The 20348-nt window shown below is 43.9% G+C and overlaps 1 protein-coding gene across 3 annotated transcripts in view; it reads right to left on the bottom strand.

Moving 5' to 3' along the window:
- nf1a (neurofibromin 1a) overlaps positions 1 to 7883 on the bottom strand; it is a 158180-nt gene extending 150297 nt beyond the window's left edge. For all 3 annotated transcript variants that reach the window (XM_085915635.1, XM_085915638.1, XM_085915636.1), the window contains exons 1-4: positions 7390 to 7883; positions 4227 to 4370; positions 3390 to 3473; positions 132 to 322 (exon numbers count right to left, since the gene is read on the bottom strand). In XM_085915635.1, the coding sequence (XP_085771761.1) occupies positions 132 to 322; positions 3390 to 3473; positions 4227 to 4370; positions 7390 to 7449 (479 nt within the window). In that variant the 5' untranslated portion in view covers positions 7450 to 7883. The remainder of the gene's footprint in view (positions 1 to 131; positions 323 to 3389; positions 3474 to 4226; positions 4371 to 7389) is intronic.
- Between the last annotated feature and the right edge of the window lie 12465 nt (positions 7884 to 20348).

The raw sequence follows: 20348 nt of genomic DNA, 5'->3' as shown, positions 1-20348 counted from the left end.
GACGTAAAGGGTGGAAAAACTCATGATAAACTCAAGCAACCATGGACAGCTTAACGCCTCCAATCATCAATTTCTGAACAGTAAAACAAGAGGAAAAAAATCTGTCAAGTATAAACAGTGCAGCTGGGTACCTGGTGGAAATTCGACTGAAAACAGCATTAAAATTGTTGCAGCTAAGAGAGAAGAGAACAGCTGAGGCTGAAGCTCGGAGCTCAGCTGCATGCTGATGGCCCTCACGGTACGTGTGGATGAAATGGCAAATCTCTGGCAATAGCTGTTTGACTAGCATGGTCTCATCCAGCCGCAGGGAGTCTTTGGATTGCTGACAAAGGAGAAGGACATGCAAGTTTCAATGTCAAAATCTTTCCCAATAACATAAAAAAAATATTATTAATTTGATTATTAAATAAAAATTATTAAAAATAACTATTACATAAATAACACGTTTATCAAACCATCTGTGTCACTCCATTAAATCCATCGATCGTGCTTTATGTAAACAATGCCGCGTATGCGCCGCATATGCTGACGTCGGACCCGTTGTAAGTTGCATTTCTAATTATTCCACAGACCCATATAACGATATATAAAGTATATTTCAAATAACTATATTAAAACAATATTATCAAACCATCTGTGTCACTCCAAATCATTAAATCCATCAATCAAATTCCTGGTTCTTTTTGTCAACAACGTCGCGCGTGCGCTGCAGAGATCTACCGTAATTTTCGGACTATAAGTCGCGTTTTTTTCATAGTTTGGGTGGGGGGGCGACTTATACTCAGGAGCGACTTATATGTGTTTTTTTTTTCAAAAAAATTTACTTGATCATTGACACATTACTAGTACAGTTGATCACCTCACATATTATTTTTAATACACTGAAAAAACGAATAAAGCAATTCACACTTTAAAGCACAATATTCAAGTTCATGAAACAAATAAACAAAACAAAACAAAAACAACTGAAAAAGAAATATAGTTATTTTCAAACTAGACTGAACGAGGGTGATTTAAATTTCACCATTGGCCGTGACGCAACAACTGGAAGGGGAAAGCGCTGTTTTTAAAAAGCACAGGTCTGGTGAAGAGAATTTAGTGTGGTGCTGTAAAAAAACAAAAAAACAAAAAACAAACAAAAAAACAAAAAACAGAAGGGGCAGCAATGCAATTTAGGATGCAAGCTCTGCTTGTGATGGACAGCATGCGAGCACACATCACGCCAGACATGCAAATCACGAGTCCGAAGGCGCGCGTACGCGGCATTGTTTACACGATCGATAATCGATGTATTTTATGATTTGGAGTGACAGATGGTGTGGTAATATTGTTGCTATATGATAGTTATTTGAAATATACTTTATATATCGTTATATGGGTCTGTGGATTAATTAGACATGCAAATCACGAGTCCGACGGCGCGCGTACGCGGCATTGTTTACACGATCAATGATCGATGGATTTTATGATTTGGAGTGAATGATGGTTTGGTAATATTGTTGCTATATGATAGTTATTTGAAATATACTTTGTATATCGTTATATGGGTCTGTGGAATAATTAGACGTGCAAATCACGAGTCCGACGGCGCGCGTACGCGGCATTGTTTACACGATCGATGATCGATGTATTTTATGATTTGGAGTGACAGTTGGTTTGGTAATATTGTTGCTATATGATAGTTATTTGAAATATACTTTATATATCGTTATATGGGTCTGTGGAATAATTAGACATGCAAATCACGAGTCCGATGGCGCGCGTACGCGGCATTGTTTACATGATCGATGATCGATGTATTTTATGATTTGGAATGACACAGATGGTTTGATAAACGTGTTATTTATGTAATAATCATTTGAATAACTCTGAATGTTACGTTAGGCCCGTTCTCAGCCTCTTGTTTGTGTATGTCACGTTAGCATACCATATCGTTTAGCCTGTTGTTGCTGGTTCGTGTCTGTTTTTGGTGTTGGATTTTGACAAATACATTTGCCCCAAAAGTACGACTTATACTCCGGAGCGACTTGTATACGTTTTTTTTCACGTTATTGTGCATTTTATGGGTGGTGCGACTTATACTCCGGAGCGACTAATAGTCCGAAAATTACGGTGGTACGTATATAACTATACTGTAGCGTTAACAAAGTACCAGAAAAGACGTGGGTTTGGTAAACGGCTCTTTATTTAACAAAACAAGAGTTCAACGAGCCAACAACTACTGAACTTCCAGCCACGGAGGTGGAAGAAAGCTCCATAGAATAGAACCGGGCGTGCGTAAAAGCCATGTCCGAGCCCCATCCACCATCCCCGGACAGCCACCCGGCCGAGCACCGGCCCCCAACTTCCATCCACGGAGGTGAAAGAAAGCTCCGTAGAGTATGACCGGGCGTGCGTAAAAGCCATGTCCGAGCCCCATCCACCGTCCCCGGACAGCCACCCGGCCGAGCGCCGGCCCCCGACTTCCATCCACGGAGGTGAAAGAGAGCTCCATAGAATAGAACCCGGCGTGCGTAAAAGCCATGTCCGAGCCCCATCCACCGTCCCCGGACAGCCACCTTTTCATAGTTTGGCCGGTGTTGCGACTTATACTCAGGAGTGACTTATGTGTGAAATTAATAACACATCATTTCACGTTATTTTCACACTAAACCGTGAGAGGGTGTTCTAGGCTGAGGAATAATTGGAACTTCATTTGACGATGAGTCTGACGTATGCGACGTAGAAGAGGAAGCGCTGCATCTTCTACTTCCGGGGTTAGTGGAGTTGTTTATAAGTGACACCAAGGATGAAAATTTCGTTGGACTTAATTATTTGGAGTGACACGAACGGTTTGATAAACTTGTTAGCATTTTATTTATGCTATAGTTATTTGAATAACCTAATATGTTACGTTAGGCACGTTCTTAGTTTCTTGTTTATGTGTTTATGCAACGTTCAGCCTGTTGTTGCCTATTCTATTTTTATTTTAAATTGCCTTTCAAAATGACGTCTGTTCTTGGTGTTGGATTTTATCAAATGAATTTCCCCAAAAATGCGACTTATCCTCCGGCGCGACTTATATATGTCTTTTTCTTCTTTATTATGCATTTTTTGGCTGGTGCGACTTATACTCCGGAGCAATTTATATTCCGGAAAATACGGTCAATGACTGCACACTTTGATGCTGACAACCTGACACATTCCTACTGATCACTTTTTGATAAACCAGATATGTTGTTTTAGTAGACAAAATTGCAAGAGTTCTGATGGCGCTTCATTTTATTTTATCCAAAAACCCGATTATTCGATAGAATTTCCAGTAGGTTATCCAAATACCAAAATATTCGAGCTGCAATTAAAATTATACTATATAGAGGGAAGACAAGATTTGATGAGAGGAAACTCACCCCAGCGAGGCACTTTTCCAATGTATCCAGGATGATGAGCTGTGAGAGGTAGAGGTTTTTCTCCGATGCTTCTCCAAATATTCGCTATGGTATAAAGACAAACGGTTACTCACTGGGAATGGGCATTATGAAGAATGACTGAAGAAACCGCGCTTTTCTATTCTGCATCACATTACTGATTACGGTCCATTCATCATGACAACATAGGAAAAACTAGAAAGTTCATAAAGCTCCAGTATGCCTGATTTTACGAACTACTACTACTCATGCAGAAAATTACTGAATTAATTCTCGTATTAAGCGGTTCTAGAGTCCAACAGGGAGATAAAACCCAATCTTTTAAAAGATGTTCAAGTGTTTTCATGATATTCAAAGCATGCCATCAAATGGTGTCATTTTGGGATGATGTTTTCTATGGTAGCGAATCTTGCATTTTTATTTGGGTTCATTTCAGGGGTAAACATTTGCAACCTTGAAAGAACCCTGACGAGCCATGATGTAAACACGCATTTTGCTACCTTTGTCAACAATTGGAAATGTTCACCTCTCAGTGGGATTTGAGATTTTACATTTAACATAGTGAAACTAAACTCATAACATGCGAAAAAAGTAACTACACAGAAGTATAATTTTTAAAGAGTTAATTAAATACAGGATAAATACGCTAATGTAAACTAATAATTGAGACCTATATGATGAATATACAGGACCATGGGTCATGGTGAGCAGAATGGCCATCACCCATAAACCCAGTTAGGCTAAAACAAAAATATATAAATACATATATGTATTATCAAATACTTTCTAGATATGCCGAAGAAGAGAACAATAACTTACCATGTTATTGACATTTTTGAGAATAGTCGTGAGGCCACTAATGACAAGTGAAAACTTGTACTTTGAGATGTTGATCAGGCATTCCTTGTTGTGCTCTGTACTGATTTTTGTGTGAGTGTTTTGGTGTCCAACTTTGATTGGAAGCTAGAGAGATAAAAAACATCAAAGACAGGATCAAATCATATTCTCAATGGCTGATAATAGTCCCATTTTAAAATATGAGCTTTTGATGGACAGTGCTGGGCAATATATATATTTTTTTTTTCATTGATTTTCTTTGGCACAATTTTTTATACTGTTCAAAATTCCCAGTTTAAAAGGACTTGTACTGAAACCAAAACAAAACCAAAACTAGAGTCAACATGAACATATCAAGTGCTGTAAATAAACATAAACAGGCAAATGTTTTTATTTTACAAAAATTAGATAAAAAGACAAATGTAAAATAACACAAATGGGAAAATGTCAAACTTCAAGAGCAAGGCAGTAGGGGAGAAACCCAAATTCTAAATAAAGGACCTACACGGTATGTTGGAACAACAGTGCAATGGGGAGCATTAATAAAGCGTTTAATAAATAAAACAAAATTCAGCGAACTCTAAACAAAAATGTATACAAATTTTTGCTGCACCCTGGTACACAAACGAAAGTGGAGGAGGAAAAGGACTGGACTACTCTGACGACCTGCTGACCCGCACAATGTTTGATCAAGTGAATATATGTTCACAGCTGATTACTGTGAGCAATCTGAAATTTATCACAATCACTAATTGCAATCATAAAAATGCCCATCCTTTATAACACAGGTGTCAATCTCAAGGCCTGGGGGCCAGATACGGCCCGCCGCATAATTTTATGTGGCCTGCGAAGACAAATTGTGCATCAAATTCATGTGTCATTACTAGAATTGCAAATTGTCTTCACTTTTAAAAACATCTTTTTTTTTAAATAGTTTACCATTTTTTACTTGTCTGATTTGAAAAGTTATTTGTCAGTTTGTTTTGTAGCTTTTACTGTATGTAATATGAGGTGCTCATACATTTATTTGGGTTGACAGTCATTTCGAAAGAAAGAAGAAGCTATGACTACAATGCGGCCCGCGAAGAAAATGAGTTTGACACCCGTGTTTTATAACTTGGCTGCTCCCTTACAATATACTTGTTGTACAGTTGAAATCACAATTACATTATTTTTCAAATTAAATAAGCCCTAGATGAGAGTGTAGTGTGGATCAACCTGACTAGCCTGCACAGAGTCCTTCAACCCAAAAGAGAACCTTTGCGAGTGTAGATTGAGGATTTTTTTTAAGATTAATCAACGATTCCTATAGACACACGTGTGGACAGAATTCCCAGAAAAGTTGAAGCTGTTATGGCAGTAAAGGGTCTATCGGGCACATCCAGATAAACACAGAAGGATGGGCAACAGGAAATAGCTTATGAATAAGATTTATAAAACAAAAAACATTCTCTCCAGATTTCCATCCTTTTATTATACAAAAAGAGAATATTACTTCAAAGTGACAGTACAGAAAATGAACACAAATATATTATGATTAATTTACTGCTTTGGACTGTAACATCAGGAAATAGGGATATAGCGTGCTGCTGGTTGTAAAGTAAGAACTCTGGGTGATTGGTTTTTGTGATCGACAATGAATGACATTGATGGGCACGTCAATCACTTACTTTTTCACGGAAATCGGCTGATCACCATCAATGACCAATCCATCCCATCTGATTTTGGTCAAAATACACCTGTGCCATAACTGTACATGTTTTTTTCTCAATAACACAAACCCTCCGTGCATACATTAATTTAGAGTTGGACCAGCACCTGAAAACAATTGAATTCAACATTCAGGTCCCAGTTATTCACTTGAAGTCAAATGGCTCTAAAATAAAAGTTGCATCTTGTGCTTTGCACACTAAACGCTCGCTGTTTTTGCCGTGTCAGCCACACATTACGGATCCAACTAACCCTACTAAGACAGTGAAGTACCATCCATTTATCCATTTTCTGAACCGCTTTGTCCCCATGGGGGTCGCGGGCGTGCTGGAGCCTATCCCAACCGTCATTGGGCAGTAGACGGGGGACACCCTGAACTGGTTGCCAGCCAATCGCAGGGCACACAGGGACAAACAACCATCCGCACTCGCACTTCGGGACAATTTAGAGTCAGTGTAGTACCATTTCACTTTATACTACACTCAACAAAACAAAAGGCATACTGTGACATAGAGACACAGAAAACTTAAGTGAACTGTGTGGAGGGATTTACTTGATAATTATCGTAGCAATGACCAAGAAGTAGAAGTTACTCTCAAAACACATTAGCCTAACAGCAGTAATCCGTCTAAACCCAACCACAATCCGTGGCAGCTAATGAGAAGAAAGACTGCTAAAGTCTAAAAACTGTACATTTAAGGTTTTAATGACATGCAATAACAAACTACTTGTCATATTTATTTTAAAACGTATTAATGGGTAATACAAACTGGTATCTACCACCCACTCTGCCTAGTACTATGTTTTGTTGTGCCATTATGGCTTACCTTACAGGTTGCATTTTTAATTGCAGTCAATTCTGTTAGTTACACAAGTTACTGGTCGAATAATACGTTATTTTACGAAGTAGACAACGTTGTCAGTTTAAAAAAAACAATAAGCAGACAACATTGGCATTACGGAGCAACAAACAAAATTAAGAATGGGGTCAGCAAGACAAGAATTTCACTCTCTTTTTTGGTCATCTACTCATACGAAATGAGAAGTGTTAGTGCCAGCCATGTCATGTCTTTTTGTTTACAACACAGAGCCAGGCCTGCTAACATTGCTGACCAAGCAACATGAAACATTGGACTTTAGATGAATGTGTGGACCCGTCGCGTGGGTTTTATTTTGTTGCTAATGTCTCACGAAATATGTGAAGAAACCAGACGAAATGACAGATGTGACGAAAGACGGTGGGGATGACGCTAGCCACAAATGCCTCACTGTTTTGCAGGCGGTACAACAAACAGTACACATTGCACCCGTCAAACACTACTTGACGCTAAATGGCGGATTAATTTCCTCAATGTGTGACCAATTGCGCAGTTGCGAAGCCTGATGGGGTAGCCCAACTAATTCCATCCACCGAACCAAAGAAAATCCAGTTTACCTGCTCATCAAATCTAGTAATCACGGCCTGGACCCATTCCACTGGTTTGTGAGCCGCCATGGCCAGGCGGAGAGACACCACAGCTCTTATGTTGCTAAATCCACGGTATGGGGATAGGTCTGTCAAGCTAAAAAATGCGTGGAAAGCTGTCCCGAATCAATGGGAGTGGACCAAAGGGGCGAGTATTTTTCTTTTAGTGTAGAATTCACCATGCCACCGCCATTAACACACCACCGGAAATCTTCTTCATAGGAATTGATAGGAGGCGTCGGGGAACAGGATCGCGCTGACTTAAATAAAAAAAAAAAAAATACTACATCCATGCTGAGTCTTCAAAATAATAGACAGACTCATCCAGCGGTCCATAACAGCGGTTCTCAACCTTATTTTCCAGTGACGTGCCACCTGTAAAATATATTTTCAAGCATTTTTGTATGGGAAAACAAGACTTAATAACGGAGTGCTGTGTCATCAGTGTCTGATTTATTAAACTCAATCTGTTGTGGTATAAATAAAATTAAGAACAAAACAGAGAAACAAAGAAATAATAACGTCATAATGTCATTATAGAGATGTATTCTGCCCTGCGAGCATTTTGACATCTATATGCTACACAGAAGTCTCGGCTAAATAAAAAGACTAAAAAGGTCAAAAAGTGAAATGTTTATAGACGTCTATGCCGTAGACGTCTGTAGCATAGACGTCTAATAGACTTCTATTAAAAAAAGATTACATGACTGACTGACGAATCGAAACAGACTTGAAAACGACAGGAACCAAACCATGAAGCGTGATGACAACATCATAACATCAGAAACCAAAAAGACATCAGGACAACAATGAACTGACGGGCAGACAGGACTTTTATACACGACAGGTAACAAGAGGCAGGTGAGAATAATCAACCTAATCATGGGCACACAGACAGAAACCATGACAACAGACACATAGTGGCATGGCTGGGGACGAGATGTGACAGTACCCCACACACACAAGGGACGGCTCCCGACGTCCCAAAAAAAAACCAAACCCGCACACGGGGGGAGCGGTAGCGCACCAGTCCAAATGGCCATGGCAAAGTCCGAACCGCGCTCGGCGGCAACTCTGGGAACATGAACCGCGCTCCGCGGCAACTCTGGAGACATGAACCGCAATCGGCGGCATTCGGGAGGGACATGAACCACAATCGGCGGCATTCGGGGGAGCCAGAACCACAATTAGCGGCATTCAGGGAGCCAGAACCACAATCGGCGGCATTCGGGGAAGTCAGGACCGCAATCGGCGGCATTCGGGGAAGTCAGGACCGCAATCGGCGGCATTCGGGGAAGTCAGGACCGCAATCGGCGGCATTCGAGGAAGTCAGGTCCGCAATCGGCGGCATTCGGGGAAGTCAGGTCCGCAATCGGCAGCATTCGGGGAAGTCAGGACCGCAATCGGTGTGTTAATGGCGGTGGCATGGTGAATTCTACACTAAAAGAAAAATACAGGAGGGCACTTGCTGATGGATGTCTTCACGGACATCTTTAACATTTCCCTGCAGCAGGCCATCATCCCGTCATGCTTCAAGGCTGCCACCATCATACCTGTGCCGAAAAATCCTGCTCTTTCCTGCTTCAATGATTACCGCCCTGTGGCACTGACCCCCATCGTCATGAAGTGCTTTGAGCGGCTTGTCTTGGCGCACGTCAGATCTGTTCTTCCCCCCATCGTTGACCCCTTCCAGTTTGCCTTCCGACCCAATCGGTCCTCTGAGGATGCCGTCTGCTCTGCCTTCCACTCTGCCCTCACCCACCTGGAGAACAGGGACTCGTATGTGAGATTGCTATTTGTAGACTTCAGTTCTGCATTCAACACCATTGTTCCACAGCGTCTCATTTGCAAGCTCGACAAGCTGGGCCTCAGTACCTCCCTTTGCAACTGGCTACTGGACTTCCTCTGTCAGAGGCCTCAAGTGGTCCGTGTGGGCGACAATGTCTCCGGCAGCATCACGCTGAGCACGGGGGCCCCTCAAGGCTGCGTGCTCAGTCCGCTGCTCTTCACCCTGCTGACGCATGACTGCACTGCGACCTACAGCAGCAACCGTGTGCTGAAATATGCCGGCGACATACTGTGGTGGGTCTGATCACCGGTGGCGACGAGACTCACTACAGATCGGAGGTCGACCTTTTGGCCGCATGGTGCAGGGACAACAACCTTCTGCTGAACGTCAACAAGACCAAGGAGATTATCATTGACTTCCGGAAGGGTCACAACCACCACCTGCTGCTGATCGTCGACGGTGCTGTGGTGGAGAGAGTGATTAGCACCAGATTCCTGGGGGTGCACATCAGTGAGGACCTCTCCTGGACCACCAACACTGCGTCGCTGGCGAAGAAGGCTCAGCGCCGCCTGTACTTTCTGCGGAAACTCAGGCGGGCAAGTGCTCCTCCCGCCGTCATGACCACATTCTACCGTGGCACCATTGAGAGCGTCCTCTCCAGCTGCATCGCTGTGTGGGGTGGTGGCTGCTCTGAGTACAACATGAAGGCCCTGCAGCGCATAGTGACCACTGCGAGTAAAATCATTGGGGCTCTACTCCCCTCCTTGAAGGAAGTTTACGCCTCCCATCTCACCCGCAAAGCGGCCGCGATTGTGTGTGATGTGAGTCACCCCGCTCACTCTTTGTTTGTACTTCTGCCCTCTAGGAAGAGGTACAGATGCCTGCGCTCCCGCACCACCAGACTCAGAAACAGCTTGGTACTCCAAGCTGTCCGGATCCTGAATTCCCTCCCCACTCCACCCTCTGATGCATGACGTCCTGTTCTTTTGCGCTATGATCTGGCTGTCTGCTATTAACACACTTGCGCTATTTTGCTGCTCTTATTTGTCTATTTATTTATTGTTTATTTGGGTTATTTGCTTATTACTTATTCGTTGCTCTTGTCTGTTTTTACTCTTTGTGCTATTTGATTGTGAGTGTTGTGTACTGTGTATAGTCACCGTGAGACGGTGGGAAACGTAATTTTGATCTCTGTGACTCTTAACGTGAAGAAATTGACAATAAAGTGGACTTTGACTTTTGAGATTTAGCCTCCTTTTCTTCCTGAGACATTTAACTGTCCACATCAGTATAGATATCCAACTTTTTTTTTCACCATTGAAATCTGATGTGTTTTCAAAGTGTTCCTTTGATTTTTGTGAGCAGTATATTAAGAACAGACACAATAGGATAAGCCCCTCCGTGAGTCATCACCTTATCGTGGTTGACAGGTTTGCATGCCCCTATGATCCTAGGAGCCTTGTCTGGGGCTTCATGGGTCAACCATGGCAGAAGGGTCCTAGGTAAGCGGCCAGACAAAGCACGGCTCACCAAAGCGCCTTATGATGAGAAACAAAAATGGACTCAGTTTTCCCTCGCCCGGACGCATGTCACCGGGGCCCTCTCTGGAGCCAGGCCTGGAGGTGGGGGCTCGAAGGCAAGCTCCTGGTGGCTGGGCCTTCGCCCATGGGGTCCGGTCGGGCATAGTCAAAGTCAAAAAGTCAAAGTCCGCTTTATTGTCAATTTCTTCACATGCCAGGCACATAAAGATATCGAAATTACGTTTCCCACCGTCCCACGGTGACTAGACAGTACACAACACTCACATCAAATGGCACAGAGTAAAAACGAACAGACAAGAGCAACGAATCGATAGCACGCCAACCGCTCCAGTTGCACAGCAGAGTCCGGAATGTTGCCAGCGACCTGACATTCGCCAGAAGAATGGAAGGCACGGCCGGGCGAGTTGGGTTCGCCGCTAGCCTGGCCCGGACTTCTCCGCGCTGTCCCCTTGTTGGGTCTAAATATGATCAGACATTAAATCACATGCTGGAACGAAGAGGAGAAGACAACCAGGATGAGTTTACTCGCGAGGAGAACGATAGAGAAAGGAAGCTCAGTTACAAGCTCCACCAGTTCTGAGTTCCTCCTCCACGTGCTCCTCTTTTTAGTGTCTTGGTTGCCCTGGTCACAGAGGCGTGGCCACACTAAAGGGAGGGGGGATAGTGGTTGTAGCAACGCTAATTAGCTAAGGAATGTAGTGTAGTGTGACCTAGCACTTGTCGGCCCTCGACCCCCGCATTGGGACTGCCGAGTCTGCTTTCTTCCCCCAACCAGTTGTCCTCTCCATGAGTGGCCAACTCCTCCTCGACTGTGATCAGATAACTTGAAGCACGTTGAATGTCACTTACCTGTGGAACAATGCAACTAAACCCTTGCTAAGTTTATCTTCTTAGTAAACTAACACAACACATAATAATATCTAGCCCTACTTAAACATTTCAACACATATTAAGTAAATGTAAGGTAACTGGTATACAGTTCCTTAAACGAGCATTGAGTAAATATGGGATAACTTTAATGTGACTATTTCAAACTGTATATAACCAGTTTTGATCATCTACAATCTATGAATCAAAGCTACAGTTAACTAAAAGGAATGAAGTCCCTAAACAAAGAACATCTCGCAAGCAAAGAAGACCTGCTCATTGTCATTGAAGACTTCTTACAAAACAAACACAAAAGTAACATAAGGACAGGAAGGAACCATAAGGCTGATGAAGATCAAAAGACATTCCTTAAACCAAATACAAAGTATTTAGTTTAAAGGAGAGTCGTAAACTCGTAAAATATAAGGCCTCCTGGTCTGGCAGGCCAAGGCTTCCCCCGAGATTATTCCAACATTTCCCTCCCGTTTATCACATATTTGCTCAATTTTTTACATCACCAAAAATCAACCACTTCTCAAGATTTTCAGTTGTCGGATCACAAGTATGAGCACAAACATGTTCACACCAAAAGGATAAACGTTGCAACATCATTCAGAAACACACAGATCTGGGAAAAAGTCTGTAAATTCAAATGCAAGAATTCCATCATCACCGTTATCATCAATTTGCTGGCGTTCAGACATTAGGCATACTCGGGCCATCTTGTCTTCCATGGGCAATATTGCTGTAGTGATGAGACGATTGAACAGAGCACGCAGACATGGAATACAACATCCACACAAGGTGAGTATAGCAGCAAATACTGCAATTAACACTATAATTGAGGACACAAGGGGTTTATACTTCCCAAAGGCATCCATCCAGTTGTCCCACATTGATGTGTCCACACCAGAGTGCTCTTTCGTCCTCATGTTGAGGGACCGCAGGCCTGCAATGGCCTTCGTCAGGCTCCCATCAGGGGCAGTGTTGTTGGGGATGAAGGTACAGCATTGTTCTCCGAACATTGCGCAGACCCCCCCCTTTCTCAGACAACAACATATCAAGAGCAATGTGATTCTGGAAGTCCATTAGGGAAGGCTAGCTGTTCATGCCCTGCCTCAAATCCCGCTTGTGTCCGTTTGCCCAATTTCAGCATGTTGCAATGGATGTAATTTATCCTGTCAACGTTTTTGTTCATCGTTCACCAGCAGCAAATGGAGGACTCCCATCCTACTGCAATTTGGTCAATTAATTCTTATTAATCAGGAACTCCTCTTGGGACTCCAATTGCATCAATTTCAGTCAGATCATCGTCGTCACTCAAATTTAAAGGCATTTTAGTTTTTACCAGCTTTTCCCCAGATCTTGGCATGTCGATACATATACAATTTCGCTTGACTACATTCTCTGAAAGCAATGGTTTCTTTCTTTTTTTTTTCTCAACAGATATTATATCTCTGTCGCACATTTCACAATCAGTAGACGTGACAGATTTCACACAATCTTTGGTCAATGGCAACGGTACAACATAAAGCTATTAATTTCATTCTTTAACATCTACATCGGTTGTTGACAAAGTACACAAATAAACATCATACTTTCTCCATGGCCAGATGCAACACAGCGGATCACACTGCAAAGGCCAAATTTATCTTTTTTTTAAATCAACACAATGCAGCATAATTTTGGGAGTGTTCTATATAAATTGCCAACTCATCTCTCCCCTATTCATTATGACTCTTAGTTCTCACAAATACCATATTGTTAAAGTTAACAAAACTGCAACCAAGATGGCCACCTAACATGCAATAACGTCATTGTTTCTTTACATAGCGTTTTTGCCCCTGTTAAAGCAATCAGTGTTCATTTTGAAGTCAATTCAATCCATTTTGAGAATGCATCTATTATGGTCAAGCATTATAACCCTATGGATTGTCTTTAGCACATGTCAAACAAGCTCTACGAAATAATTTTTTTTGTTTGGTTTTTATAAATGTTTTGAATATGAATCAAATCCATATGTTGTATAAAGCCGACTTGCCCCACTATCCCTCCTCTTGAGCCATGTGACACACACCATGGCTCAATATTACTGCCCATTTTATCATGTTTTTTTATTTTGGTAGGATAGGTCAGTCTTCTGGTCATCTATAGATGCCATTCTCGACTCTTGCCCCTCTTTTCGTCCATAATTGAATTTCAGTCTATGGATTTTGTCGCTGCACATCTTTAAAAATGTTTCAATAATTTAATCTGCTTCCTGTGTGTATAAAAGTTTGAAGTGACTTTTGCGTTGCAGCTATGCGGTTCTGTCAGCAAGCCCGTTACCTCGACACCTTATCAGTCTCGTACGTGTGCCCTGCACACGTATATGCACGTGTGCAGGGCACACGTACGAGACTGATAAGGTGTCGAGCTACCTTTTGAGGCAATTGGATTGCTTCCACAACTAGCTTAGCAAATAAATGAATGGCTTCCCCGCATGGGGAGCGATCCAGCTATCAAATGATTAGACATTTTCACTTTCTTGTACCTTCTTTAGTTACTTTACAATCATCTTTTCATCATTTATCACAAGAATCTTAGAAATTTGAATAAAAATCAGAATGTATGTTTTTATAACTTAGAGAACCCATATGTAGTAAGGTGTTGTATTACTACATACGATTCCATTATCATTTAATTTGACACATCTTTCAAAATTGCTTTTGTTTTGCGGTGCAAATCAGATAGACTACAGTCTAACAAAAAAAATGTTTGCACCTATTTTAGCCAATTTCATCCTTTTAACACAACACTGACAGCACACAGACAACACAAAAAACAGCAAAGACACAGCTCACAAACAATACCAACAAACAACGCTGCGCAAACGTCATAGAGGATGACGTTTTGGTCATACTTTTTTTTTCCATCAGTGCCTTTTATCCTTCATGCAAATGTCACCACTTCCTTAAGCATTACTCTTCTTCAAACATTCTCTGAAAAACTCACACTTCCTCTGCCTCACCCGCAGCCATAGCACCCCCCGTGCGAGGGGGGGGGGGGGACGCGGCATCAATGTTGATTGCTCACAGGCTGGCCATTTCCTGCAACAATCAAGATGCCGGCCCACCACCCACACGAGCATAGCACAGGCCCACGTGCACAGCTCAGACCCGCGACTACGCGCAAGCGCAGGCACGCTCTTCAATCTCACCCTCTCAAAGGGCAGGCCTACTTTACTGTTCCCCCTTCATCATGTTCACATTCAACATCTTTCACTGTCTTCGACACAACATTTGTTCTCTCTTATTCTCATCCTATCAAGCCACCTTTCTAGTCACTTTCTGTCACACACTTTATATTCTCTACTGCCACACCTTATTTTCTCTACTGCCACACCTCGGTCATCTTAGTTTCTCCAACCAATTTAAACATACCATCGTCTACTTCTCAACTTCCCTATTATCGCTCAACAGCCTCCTGAACATTCTCCATGACTAATTTCTTCCATAGGACACACATCTCACTCACACACATACACCCACCCACACACAAATTCATGAGGATCCTCTGCGCGCACACGCACGCACACACGTTTGGCGCACATGAAAGACCACAAAGAGCACACCAAGAACACCTTTTTGCTCATCTTATCTAATTTATTCTCTATTTTACTTTTAGAAGCTATTTGTAATTCTTTTCCTTTTATTTTGCAAATTTTAACTTCAGTGTTTCTCTCTTACTTTTCCTTTTAACGCGAATATCTCCTGTACATTTAAGCTAATTTCCGTTTCTTTTTGGCAGCCAGGTTCCCACTTTGTTACATGGGTTTGATCCGTTTATCTAGATTTTTATATCGATCAGGATCCTGGCTTTCAATTATTTTCCAATCTTTACATTTGAGATTATCTCGGATATTAATTTTGCCCTTTCCGTTCCCCATTTTAATCAATTTGGTCCCAACTGTAAAACCATAGGGGTTTCTAAAGTCGGGTGTTTCCAGTGGGATAACGAAAAAATCCTGTGGTGATTCTCACTTCTACCAGCGTACTGGTGGAGAATCCTTGCCTATTGCGTCCACAGAACCACGTTATGTGTTCCCCACTGCTTTAATATGGAATACTATGTCTAGTGATACGTATTCCCATTCACACTCTCAATCATTCAGTATTACGGTTTCCCGGGCACTCCGCCAACCCTTTAAACGGACCTTTCCGTTTTGTTACATCTCCGTTGTGTAACTTTAATGGACCTTTCCATTTTGGTACCTTTAGACGGACCTTTCCGTTCTAACCTAGGACTTTTATAGGGCACGACAAACCCTCGGCCGCACCATTCTTTTAACAAAAAAAAACAACTCACCCCCTGGTTCTCCTCACCTCTGCACCTCGGACTGCCTTCAACCTTCAGATCCCAGCTGACAAGCAGACAGCCAGCCTTTGAAAAGGATTCTAGGATCTCACCTATGGAGTTCCTCCCGCGCGGTCTTTCTGGATCTCTGCTGTCGTCAGCTGGAATATAATATAGTATATTGGCAGCCGGCTCGAAGGACCAAATAAATGTTGGGTCTAAATATGATCAGACATTAAATCACATGCTGGAACGAAGAGGAGAAGACAACCAGGATGAGTTTACTCGCGAGGAGAACGATAGAGAAAGGAAGCTCAGTTACAATCTCCACCAGTTCTGAGTTCCTCCTCCACGTGCTCCTCTTTTTAATGTCTTGTTTGCCCTGGTTACAGAGGCGTTGCCACACTAAAGGGAGGGGAGATAGTGGTTGTAGCAACGCTAATTAGCTAAGGAATGTAGTGTAGTGTGACCTAGCACTTGCCGGCCCTCGACCCCCGCATTGGGACTGCAGAGTCTGCTTTCTTCCCCCAACCAGTTGTCCTCTCCATGAGTGGCCGACTCCTCCTCGATTGTGATCAGATAACTTGAAGCACGTTGAATGTCGCTTACCTGTGGAACAATGCAACTAAACCCTTGCTAAGTTTATCTTCTTAGTAAACTAACACAACACATAATAATAATATCTAGCCCTACTTAAACATTTCAACACATTAAGTAAATGTAAGGTAACTGGTATACAGTTCCTTAAACGAGCATTGAGTAAATATGGGATAACTTTAATGTGACTACTTCAAACTGTATATAACCAGTTTTGATCATCTACAATCTATGAATCAAAGCTACAGTTAACTAAAAGGAATGAAGTCCCTAAACAAAGAACATCTCGCAAGCAATGAAGACCTGCTCATTGTCATTGAAGACGTCTTACAAAACAAACACAAAAGTAACATAAGGACAAGAAGGAACCATAAGGCTGATGGAGATCAAAAGACATTCCTTAAACCAAATACAAAGTATTTAGTTTAAAGGAGAGTCGTAAACTCGTAAAATATAAGGCCTCCTGGTCTGGCAGGCCAAGGCTTCCCCCGAGATTATTCCAACACCCCTCTTCTGCCTCCTCGCACACCGCTACAAACGCTGCTTGTCCGGGGAAGGAGTACCAGACGAGTCCGGCGATGATTCAGGCCGGAGTAGTCCCCGTGACTTTAATGTCCCCGTATCAAACTCCGAAACTCGCTTTCGCCGATGTTGAGCAGAACCTGCCTGCCGTACTTGTAGCGCAACGTGGTACAATCAGACAAACACACAAAACTGTCTGACAAACACTTATTAAACGAACAAAACACCGATCGGTTGGGACGGAGAGAGGCCGCTGCGTGGGCACGCGCCGCCATCTTGATTTAGCCCGAAAAGAAAACGTGGGTCCCCCTTACCATGGGCTCACCACCTGTAGGAAGGGGTCGGGTGCAAAGTGAGTTGGGGGGTCGGGGGGGGGGGGGGGTCGGAAGAGTCAGAACAGCAATCGGCAGCCTTCGGGGAGTCAGAACAGCAATCGGCAGCCTTCGGGGAGTCAGAATCGCAATCTGCAGCCTTCGGGGAGTCAGAATCGCAATCTGCAGCATTCGGGGAGTCAGAACCGCAATCTGCAGCATTCGGGGAGTCAGAACCGCAATATACAGCATTCGGGGAGTCAGAACCGCAATTAGCGGCATTCAGGGGAGTCAGGACCACAATTGCGGTATTCAGGGAGTCAGGACCGCGATAGGCGGCATTCGGGAGAGTCTGGACCGCGATAGGCGGCATTCGGGAGAGTCTGAACCGCAATCGGGGGAGTCTGAACCGCAATCGGCGGCATTCGGGGTAGTCTGAACCGCAATCGGCAGCATTCGGGGAGTCTACACCGCAATCGGCGGCATTCGGGAGAGTCTGAACCGCAATCGGCGGCATTCGGGGGAGTCTGAACCGCAATCGGCGGCATTCGGGGGAGTCTGAACCACAATCGGCGGCATTCGGGGGAGTCTGAACCGCAATCGGCGGCATTCGGGGGAGTCTGAACCGCAATCGGCGGCATTCGGGAGAGTCTACACCGCAATCGGCGGCATTCGGGAGAGTCTGAACCGCAATTGGCGGCATTCGGGGGAGTCTGAACCGCAATCGGCGGCATTCGGGGGAGTCTGAACCACAATCGGCGGCATCCAGGGAGCCAACGCTGTGCGCAGCGGCAAGAGCCACCATGCGCTGGAGCAGTGGGAGCTGGACCAGGGACCATCGCGGGTCCGGCACAGCTGGCTCGAAGTCTGGTGACAGCCGCAAGTCCAGCGACAGCCGCGGTGAGGCCAGATGGCGGCCGTGAGTCAGATGGCGCCAGGAGGAACTCCGACGGCGGCCGCGGGTCCAGCGTTGCTGGAGCGAAGTCCGACGGCGACAGCGGAGCCGATCGCGCTGAATCGAGCTCGGATAACGGACGTGGATCGGATGTCGCTGACAGGAGCTGGTGGTGGAGGGAGGTCCAAGCGCTGGTCGCTGTGATGATCGGATCATTCTGTCACGGATGGAATGGAGCAGGGTGACCAAGTGCAGCTTGGACCAGGGTATATTGGAGAACACAAACTAACAGACTCGGCAAACTGACTTAACAAAACAATAACATGACTGACTAACTGAAACAGACTTGAAAACGACAGGAACCAAAAAGACATGAAGACAAAAATGATCCAAGGGGGCGGGGTGTTCTTCTTCTTCTTCGTTGGGGTTTAACGGCAGCTTGCATCCTAATAGTTGCATTGCCGCCCCTACTGTTTTTTTTTTTTTTTTTTTTCCCATACATCACCACACTAAATTCTCTTCACCAGACCTGTGCTTTTTAAAAACTCAAAAAAACAGTGCTTTCCCTTGCCTCCCACTTGACCCTACTTCCAGAATGGTTTTCACAGATATTTCCTCAAGCCCTTCTGTCTGCAGCTTCTCCACCAACTCAACCCTTTGCCCGTAATATTTTCTACAGGAAAGCAGAGCATGTCGCACTGTCTCCTCCTCCTGACACTCAGAGCACAGCCCATCCTGATGTTTCCCCAGAAGGTGGAGAGTGCTGTTAAGAAAAGTATGTCCTATCCTCAGTCTGGCAATAATGACTTCATCCTTCATTGTCCACCCTCCTCTCCCACACATGAACTGACTCAGCCACTCTACTACACACTGAGAACAGGTGCTTCCCTTTGCTCTCCTGCTCCCACTGCTGTTGCCACTGCAGCATCACTTCCCTCCACACAATACTTTTACCCTCAGACTTAGACAGCGCTATGTTGGTCTCCACACGCTCTTTTTTCACTGCCTCTTTTGCCAGTTTGTCAGCCCTCTCATTCGCCAGGATACCCACGTGCTGGAACCCACATCAGTGCTACCTTAAACACCCTCGCTGCAATTTCCTGAATAAGGTCCTGTCGGCTCTGAGAACTGCCCCTCCCAATACTTTTAACTGTAGACACAGAGTCACTACACACCAAGAAATTACAATTTACAAGTTGCTCCGCCCATTGCATTGCCATCAGGATAGCAGCCAATTCCATATTAAACACACTTAGATTGTCTGATGTTCTCCTACATGACTGTACATTTAATTTACTTATGTAAAATGCTGCCCCTGTAGCCCCAGTTTCCTGGTCCTTTGAACCATCTGTAAAGGCTAGTATATGGTCAGTGTAGTTCTCCACCACCCTGCATTGAAACTCACGCACCAGATGTGCCTCTTTGTCCCTTAACTTGACTTCAAGCAGCTTTAGATCAACCTCTGGAGCCCTCAGCTGCCACAGAGGAGTCACTGGCCACAATACCACTGGGCAGAAATTCATGCCATAAACAGCCACCTCTTGCGCCACTGTCTCCCCAGTCCACCCAAAGCTTTCCCCTCTCCCTGCCCCTCTCCCCCAGCTCGCCTGAATTGCCGACTTAACTGGATGGTCATCCCCTTGGCACCTCAGGCTAACCCAGTAATTAGCCTGGAGCTGCTTCCTTCTAGAACTGAGTGGCATTTCTCCTACCTCCATTTGCAATGAGCACACTGGAGAAGACCTCACAGCCCCTGTTCACACCCTCAATGGATCTTATCAAGGATACATATATCTGGCTCAAAGATGACTTACTTGCTCCCCACTCTGTTCCAGCCAGACATCTCATTCCACTTAAAACTTTCTTAGATTTATCAATCACGTATGTAATGTGGTCTCTCCACGTGATCCTTACATCAAAAAATACTCCCAGAAACTTAAAACACTTTACTTTCTCCAGGCTCTTTCCATACAGCTGCACCTGCATACTCTCCTCAACCTTCTTTCTAGTAAAAATCATACATTTAGTCTTATCTATAGAGAATCTAAAACCCCATTTCCTTCCCCAATTCT

Source organism: Syngnathus leptorhynchus, chromosome 7 (genome assembly GCF_054491065.1).
Source record: "Syngnathus leptorhynchus isolate UIUO chromosome 7, UIUO_Slep, whole genome shotgun sequence".
Lineage (NCBI taxonomy): Eukaryota > Metazoa > Chordata > Actinopteri > Syngnathiformes > Syngnathidae > Syngnathus > Syngnathus leptorhynchus.
The sequence above is the reverse complement of the archived record's forward strand: the minus strand, read 5'-3'. Positions and strand labels throughout refer to the sequence as shown.